The sequence below is a fragment of the Macaca nemestrina genome, chromosome 12, assembly GCF_043159975.1.
Source record: "Macaca nemestrina isolate mMacNem1 chromosome 12, mMacNem.hap1, whole genome shotgun sequence".
Taxonomy (NCBI): Eukaryota; Metazoa; Chordata; class Mammalia; order Primates; family Cercopithecidae; genus Macaca; species Macaca nemestrina.
This window is the reverse complement of record NC_092136.1, coordinates 68,502,085-68,511,586: the sequence shown is the minus strand read 5'-3', so window position 1 is coordinate 68,511,586 and position 9,502 is coordinate 68,502,085. Positions and strand designations below refer to the sequence as shown.

At 33.8% G+C, this 9,502-nt stretch overlaps 1 protein-coding gene across 1 annotated transcript; it reads left to right on the top strand.

The window, feature by feature from the left end:
• The first annotated feature begins 6,962 nt into the window (after nt 1-6,962).
• Nucleotides 6,963-7,936, top strand: LOC105468598 (olfactory receptor 56B1). The gene is given in 2 exon segments (XM_011718795.3): nt 6,963-7,542; nt 7,545-7,936. Coding segments are annotated over 2 exon segments (972 nt in total).
• The last annotated feature ends 1,566 nt before the right edge of the window (nt 7,937-9,502 follow it).

The following is a 9,502-nucleotide window of genomic DNA, read 5'->3' as shown; positions in this document are numbered from 1 at the left end:
AAAAGTTTTGATGACTTTTCTTATTTTGTGATAAATTAATAAAGTCCATACAATATTTCAAAACACTGCTGAGATAAAGTAACTTAAATATGAAGGCAAATGATGTTTATGCATTTAAAGTTTCAGTATTCTACAGACATCAGTTTTCCAAAGGTTTATTTATAGATTTATGCAGTCTATGTAAAAATTTCAGCAAGCATCTTTAGAATGTTACTAGCTAATTTTATAGTTCACATGAATATATATAGTACTGAGAATGACCCAAATGATTTTGAAAAATTGGAATGAAATTAAAGACTTAGACTACCATATTTAAAGATCTTTGTAAATACACAGTACTCAAAACTTTTGTATCAGTGTAAATAAGACAAATGGATCAATGTAACTGAATAGAGAACCCCAAATTGATGCACATACACAGTCAGTTGTCCATTGCACATGTGTGAAGAAGATTTAATGGGGGAAAAGAAATCTATTCAACAAATATCACTGAAATTATATGATATGCATTTTGAAAAATAAATTAACTTTACTAGCTTATATTATACAAAACTTAATTTGAAATGTACCTGTCAAAAATAAAATGAAATCATATTGGAGAATAAAATAAGAATTTTATTGTAATGCAAAAAGGACAGATTGTGATCCAGAAGAGTTTAAACCAAGTGGTAAAAAGCTCACCTTACAGTATTTACAGCACAGCTTATAGAGCATAAAGGAAGAAATATTTTGATCTTTTTCATAATTGGTGGTTATACATTAACTTTTTAATTTATTTTTTGGAGAAAACAAAGCTGTTTGAACAGAATTGTCTATAGCTGATGAGTTTGATTTTACAGATCTTGCTGAGAGGAACATAAAGTTTACATTTTGTATTTATGATTGGTAACAGCATTTGGGAAAATCAAGATGAGTTAAGTTTTGGTTATGTGCTCATAGGCAGTTTGTCTTGGGGTGTATCTAAACTGTGGAGCCTATTTTTCTTTAACAATCATTAGCATAAAAACAAAAGATAAAGCCATATAGCTCCTGGAAGAAAGTACAGAATAATAATTTGGTTGTAGGCAAATATTACTTAGGAAAGTACAGAATAATAATTTACATAATAATTTACAGAATAATAATTTACAGAATAATAGAAAGTACAGAATAATAATTTGGTTGTAGGCAAATATTACAGATAGAATGCATGAACATAAAAATGGTAAATTGTACTCATTGAGTATAAACTTGTTCCCCAAAGAGAGATACGAAAATGAAAAGGCATGCCACAAACATGGAGAAAGTTCAGCATATGCTGAAAACCTTTCAATAGTTTAGAGAAGAGAGTGTTGCTGTCCTTAAGTCTTTGTAATATTTCACTTTTATATTGTCCTTATACACCAGGAATACATAAGGGTGGGGGAAATAGTCAGAGACAATTTCTCATGCATCACATTATGACTTCTGTGGTGAGGTTCCAATACAGTAGGAATTCTTAAACGTCGTTTACACATGTAGGATAGTCAAAAGGTACAGCCTCATCCCCTCCATCCATGTATAATGTTCAGTTCATACAGAATTTAGTCATAGTGTCTAATTTGAAGAGCAATGCAAACTAAAAATTTTCAGGAAGAATCCTTTTCTAAGTGGGCACTGGGCTAATGGATTCACTTATTTGGCAGGTTATGAAAAGGACATAGAGGAATTACTGCTCAATTACTTCATATTCTGCAGTCTAAGTGCTCTAAGTTGCTGAGGGTCAGATAAGTTCCTACATCTCATCTATTTCTCATTCATTGTAAATGAGATTCTTTAAGCATTTTGTATGTTCAAGAAGTTTACTGGAAGAAAGCAGAGAAACCAGCAGGGGAGGCAAGAATTGTGATAATATCAAATTATTATTTGATGTAATACAGTAAACGGTTTTCTGACACCTCCAGAATTGTTGTGTACGTCTCAGAATTGTAAGCCTTTTCTCTACATTAAAAATAAATTTCTGATTAATCTGCAGCTTCCTTCCTGTTCTTGGTCCAAACATTTCCCTAAAACATTACCAAATGGTAGCTCTAAATTTCCTCTAACTAAACATAACAAATATATTGTATCAAACCCACCTACATATGCAAACATTTAACCACCTTTTCTAAGGCTATGTGAGAGGTACCATTCTTCCAATTTGAGGTAGGTCTTTGCATGTGAGCCGTGGAAGGTGGCTCTCATCACCTCTCCTCTTTTCAGCAATCATATGCTCTTATTTATCCAATTCTCTCTGACTTATCAACAATCTATTTTTCTCTCTATCAAATGGTTCACACCAACCTCCAAAGATGCATTATTTTTCCCCATCTTAAAAAAAGAAATGCTTTTTTAAAATTTAATTTTTATTTTTGATGTATATTTTCATTTTTAATTGACTAATAATTATATATAAGGGATGCAATGTGGTATTTTGATATATGTACACTTTGTGGAATGATTTATCAGTCTAATTAACATAACAATCACCTCATAAAGTTATATCTTTGCAGTAAGAACATTTTAAATTTATTCTTTCAGCAATTTTGAAACATACCACATATTATTATTGACTGCGGTCATCATGTTGTACAATAGTTCTTGAAAATTTACTACTCCTCTCTAACTGAACCTTTATACACTTTGGTCAACATCTCCCCATTCCCCAGTTCCCCACCTTTCACCCTTTTCAGCCTGTGGTAACCACCATTCTACTTTCTACTACAAATGACTCTAAACCCTAACTTCCAACTCTAAACTTCCAACTTCTGCCCTATATTTTCTTGTTTGTACAACTTCCTGTAAAATTTTATGTGCACAACTTTTACTATTTCCTAGCCTTTAACTTACTCTTTAGCCCATGCCAATATGACTTTTTCTTATGCATTTCAAAAATAGACAATCTTTTCAAAAAGTCATTTGTAACCTCCAAGAGACTGAATCCATCAATATTGCTTAAAACTATGTTTCATTAGATCTGTCAGTAGAGTGAAATTATGAATCAATTTCTTTTCTCTTCTTTAAAAATCAATCTGTTTTTTCCTATATAGGTTATTTTTGGTCCCTTTCTTTCTCAGCATTTACCTAGACATCACGATGAGTTTCTCAAAACCAGATGCTAGACCACCTTCTTTCTGTCAGTATCCTCACTTGCTGAAGCATCTATTTGTGCTAATAGCAATAATTCAAATATTCCAGTGATTTCCAAATAAAATAATAGTCACTCCAATTTTTCTCAAATTGTTCCCTTGCTCTCTGAAACTACTTTTTCATCTCTTTGCTAAATAATCATCTCTTGGACACTTCAAAGGCAGGCACCTCATATTGGTCATGACCTCACTTGAACTCATTCTCTTCCCCCATAATCTGGTTCTTCTCCAATCATCCTTAGGTACATGAATGACATATTCCATTCCAGTGCACGTACCAGAAACTTAGAGTTATTTTAGAGTCATAAATATTATCAAATTTACATCCTGTATAACTTCTATATCCATCAATTTCTCCTTATGTTCACAGCTTAAAATAAAGCTGTCTCACCCTTGAAGTACTGTTGTCAGTGTTCATCCAACTTACTTATATTTATTCTTGCCACATACAATCTGGTCTTCACATTGCTGCTATGCCTAAATTATCCTAAAACCTTTCGGTGGCTCCATATCATGTTAGCATAAATTTGCTTAAAATTATCTGACCACTGTGACCTCAATAGCACCATCTCACATCACCTCCCATGTTCCACCACACCTTGAAGTTTCCAGACACATTGTTGTCACCTTGAGGTTACCTTGTTGTTACGTTGAGATTACCAGACACATTGTTGTAACACTCTGTTGTTACCTTGACATTGCCTTGATCCCTCTCATTTTAACATTTAAAGATTCCTGGATGAAAAGTGTTTTTTCTCCCCACCCCAACACAGATACCATAGTTATCTTCTATTCAAACAGTTGTCCTCAGAACAAACATTTCTTCAGGAAATCCTCTCTGACAACAAGAGATTAATTTATTTTTTCTTCATGTGAACTCATCACTTGGTACTTTTGCTTTAAAGCACAAATCCCAGTCTATTATTATATATTTGCTTAATTTTTTAGTTATTATTCTATCCCCCCACCTCAACTAGACCACAATTTCAATAAGAACAGGAATGATGTCTGTTCTATTGATCACTTTATGCCTAACATGTTTTTCAAACAGTCAGAACTAAATATGTATTTTGGAATTAATACTTTCTCTTTTAAAAGTGTTTAAATAAATCGCCTAGCCACAGAATTTAGAACACCCAGAGTTCGTGTACTTAAAAACCATTCAAACACTCTAGAATTTTTCACCTTTCTAGGTTCATTTTGATTTAATAAATGAAGATATTCTTCTATTCATGTAAATTCTTAGGTTACATTAATAGGATACATGTTTTTGAGTTAACCTGCTTTCTATTCTAGTGGGATTTAACATCCTAGGAATTCAACTTTCTCTATAGGTCTTTCATCATATCTGCAAAGGAGGTCTGTTATGCTTAGGTCACTGAGCTGCTTAAACACTCTCCATAAATTTCAGAAGTTTATAATTTCTGTGCCATATCTTAGCTGACAACATATCTTGTGTTAAAGCATCTTTCTCATAAAGTTCTGTTTTTGCCCAGTAGAAAACTTCTGCCACTGCTAGGATCCCAGACTGTGAGCCTTTGTTATAAGCATGGTAAGTAATAAAATCTTCTCATGGTCGCTTTGGCTAAATTCCAGAGAGTTCAATGGCTTATCCTAAACATTATGTTGTTTTGTCAACATTCTGCAAAAAAGATTGACATTTCTCTCTGCTTTAGTAGCATATAGAGGATTGGAGGGCCTTTGCAAAAAAGGTTGAGGTCAGAATTAGAAAATATTAAGGCTCACATGGTGCACTAGAAGTTACCTTGTCTATAAACAAAAAACAACACCGCCAGATTATCTTCAGGGTTCATATATTAACTATTTTATACAGCAGAATCATATTCTATGTCACGCTAGAATATAATTGTAAAAAAAATTAAAAACAATTATTTTTCTGTGAGCTCAAACATACATCTTCTCATAATTGTATCACACATACATAAATCAGAAATAAATTTTAATAGTGAAAGCATCAAAGATAAAAGATTATGCAATATTAGGATATAAAGTAATAAATGAGGATTAAGTAAAAATGTCAGGCCTTGTACATCAAATGGGTTACATACTTCCACACATCCAGGATAAAACTATTGTGTTTAGAATTCTCCTCTAAAAGCTCAAAGTAAAACTAGCTTTATTGTGTGTGTCTTTTAGTCATTCAAATTTTCTGTAGATACATTTAGATAATTTTACTCTTTATCAAATTACATTCACCATTAAAGAAGGATGATTTATTCTATCATTTGGGAGTATATGTTTACTCAAACATACAGGCAATAAGAAATATCTGAAAGGAAATACATTTAGTTTTTAGTAAGAATTGATACAATAAAAGAATTTTATTTTCTTCCAGATTTTTTTGATATTTAACAATAATTATATCAAAATAAATCCATAACTAATACATTAAAAATAACGTTTTAAACTTTGAACATGGCTTTCCAGTTTTTGTTTCTTGCTCATAAACCTGCAATAGCTTCTACCATGGCAAAAATATTGGCAATAAAATGCCTTGAAAAATTACTAATTTTAGCATAGAGTAAGTATTATATATATCTGCAGTGTAGAATACAAATAAGTTCAAAGCAAGAGATCATATTCACTTCGGTTTGAGTCATATCTGAGAGTGTTTTATGCAAAATGAAGGATTGTAATAAATAATAATAACAAATAAATAAGGATTATAATAATAAAGTATTGTATTTAAAAGAAAATATGAAGCCATGTATTATTTTAAACAAAGGAATACCAATGTTTGAAAGATCAGATTGCTAGCAGAAAGAAAGAAGTGTGGAAAATGAGAAACATTTGCTCCAGGCAGGTTGCAGAAAGAATACTGAAAAAAAAAAAGAGTGCATATGAAGTAAAGAAAAGAAATCAACAATATAAGAAGGCAATCATTTGCAGCAAGGGGAGGTTAGTTTTCTAGATTCAAGCTTGTCTGGTTGAGTCACCATACAGAACAAAAAGTACATGGATAACAACAAAGTCTTAGAAAAGATAATGAGTCTAATTTTAACAGTGATTTTTGAACATTGAATGGCAATTCCTTCAACATTATGGACAAATAATTCTTGTTTATTAAATAAGTTAAAATTACTGTTCGATGGATAGAAAGTTTTAGTTGTACAAGATGAATAAGTTCTAGAGACCAGCTGTACAACACTGTGCCTGTAGTTAACAGTGTAAAGAGCACTAAAAAAATGAATAGAGTTGATCTAATATCGTGTTGTTACCACAGTTATCTTTAAAAGCGTCATATTAGTTTTACCTAAATCCTGTATTTATGTCTTTATGAGTTCTCTAAGATTCAACTATAAAAAGCTTACTAAGGTATGTCTTAATTATATGACTTCTCACATGGAAAAATTCAGCTATAATCACTAACTTCCTTTTAAGCTACTGTTTTGCAGCCTCTTCAGAAGTGCATACAAAGTAGAATATGAAAGAAAACTATCCCCGAATCTGCAATATGATTTGTTTCTGCAAATATTTACAAGACTATGATATCAACATTTTGGAAGACTATGTAAGACATTAATGGACATCTACATCAACTTGAAATGATGCAGCTATAAATTTCATCTCCTATAATTTTTCATTTTAAAAACCTAGTTATTATTAGTTGATAAACCTCTGAGTCAAGTAACATTGAGACAAACACGAGGAAAATAAGCACATCCATTTAATCTGTATAATTTCTAAAGAGAAGAAGAAAGACTTAGAAAAACACTACAATTTTATTTCTGTGGTGATTCCAACCTGTGATAACTGAGAACAATACAAATAGAGATTTGAAAGTCATGTTGAATCATGAATCATATGTCTGCATCTCTCAAAGTCTCCAATAGCTCCAAATTCCAGGTCTCTGAGTTTATCCTGCTGGGATTCCCAGGTATTCACAGCTGGCAGCACTGGCTATCTCTGCCCCTGGCACTACTGTATCTCTCAGCACTTGGTGCAAATACCCTCATCCTCCTCATCACCTGGCAGAACGCTTCTTTGCAGCAGCCCATGTACCTTTTCCTTGGCATCCTCTCTGTGGTTGACATGGGTCTGGCCACTACTATCACGCTTAAGAACCTGGCCATCTTCTGGTTTGATGCCAAGGTCATTAGCCTCCCTGAGTGCTTTGCTCAGATTTATGCCATTCACTTCTTTGTGGGCATGGAGTCTGGTATCTTCCTCTGCATGGTTTTTGATAGATATGTGGCTATTTGTCACCCTCTTCGCTATCCATCCGTTGTCACCAGTTCCTTAATCTTAAAAGCTAACCTGTTCATGGTGCTGAGAAATGGCTTATTTGTCATCCCGGTGCCTGTGCTTGCAGCACAGCATGACTATTGCTCCAGGAATGAAATTGAACACTGCCTGTGCTCTAACCTTGGGGTCACAGCCTGGCTTGTGATGACAGGAGGCCAAACAGCATTTGCCAGTTTGTCCTGGCATGGCTTGAAATGGGGAGTGATCTAAGTCTTATTATACTGTCATATATTTTGATTCTGTACTCTGTACTTAGACTGAACTCAGTTGAAGCTGCAGCCAAGGCCCTGAGCACTTGTAGTTCACATCTTACCCTCATCCTTTTCTTTTACACTATTGTTGTAGTGATTTCAGTAACTCATCTGACAGAGATGAGGGCTACTTTGATTCCAGTTCTACTTAATGTGTTGCACAACATCATCCCCCCTTCCCTCAACCCTATAGTTTATGCACTTCAGACCAAAGAACTTAGGGCAGCCTTCCAAAAGGTGCTCTTTGCTCTTACAAAAGAAATAAGATCCTAGAGACCTTCTCTGTGACGTCCATGAACCTCAGCTTCTCCTAAACTGGATAGTAAAATTTCAAAGAGGATAAACGAGTAAGTGCATACCTTTGGGATTCCCTTTTTATATTTGTATGTAAATAATTGTGAAAGCTTCAGAAAAGATACAAAAAATCACAGTAGCCTAAAATATTGACAAAACCTAAATATATAAATATATTTGAGAATATGGAAGAATTTTCTGCCAAACCAAATTGGATTTAAAGAACTTAATGATTTATCTATCTCATAAAATAAAAATGAATATAATCACACACCCACACATACACACACACACACATACATTCAATCAGAGAAATGAGTGATTGGGACATGAATTATAGATCATGCTTACACATCGTTAGCTGTAACTTGGGAGCAAAGTCAGTCTCCCTGAACAAACATTACTCCAGTAATATGGAATATAGAGGCCGGAAAAGAAAGCAATTCAGACAAATAAAGTCAAATCAGAAAATGATGAGGATTTAGGTGGACTATGAGATGACTCAGCTTGGACAGACAGAACCCAAAAGGTTCATCTAGCTAGAAGGATCTGGTGCTTGTGCCATTTGCCTCCCCAGGTTTGCTCTCTGTCCTTTGTGCACTGCTCTGTAAACTGGAGGGCTGACTTTCACATATTGTAAGCCCAAACTCCTTTGTCTTTTGGTGTTCAGTTGAATTGAGCCAATGTGATGCCGTGACAGATTATAGTTCAAGAGGAGAGAGCATTTGGGCTATTTATTATTCTACTTCCAGCCTGCTTTGACATTGGGGTTCTCACTGGATGTGTCCCTTCTCTGGTCACCCACCTGCTACAACTACATCTCTTAGGGAAATATAGTAACAGGCTTGTCTTGCCTTCTTTCTTCAGGCCAAGGGGCTGATAAAGGCTTCCTGATAGTAGTCTCTGAGTGCCCAGCATGCATTATTTGTTCAATATCCAGTTTTATTTTCTTAAAACAACCTACTACTCAATAATAGCTTCATTAAATTGTCTTCAGATTCACATTTCTTTGTGCCTTTTTTCCCCTTTCTGAGACCCTGACAGACTCACTGGCTTTATTTATATTACCAGCATCTATCTCTACCATAACTACTCATCCACTACTACTACCACACCCACACAAGAATGTAGGCAGCTTCAGCAAAATCTTTAGATGATCAGATATAAAGACATTGTAGGCAGGAGGTAGATATAGAATTTTTTCCCTGTGAAATTTTTACTTTGAGAGTTTTCTTTTCTTTCTTTCTTCTTAAAAAATAATCCTAAGCAATGAATGGGCAAAATAAGGCTTAATCTATTATTGTCTTGTATTTCAATATTTTCCAGGCCACTTTCCATTAAACACATGCTCAGATTATGTCATTAAATAGTTGGGACATTCCTTGAAATATAATTATTAATTTCAGGTGCAGGAATACCAGTTGCTAGAAAGTCTATTATACATTATATAATGTCAGCTCCTCTTCCAGTTACATGTAAAAAGTAAACCCTATCAGTTCTCAGGTAAAATGAAAATAATGTAATGTATCTTTCTTATTAGTCTGG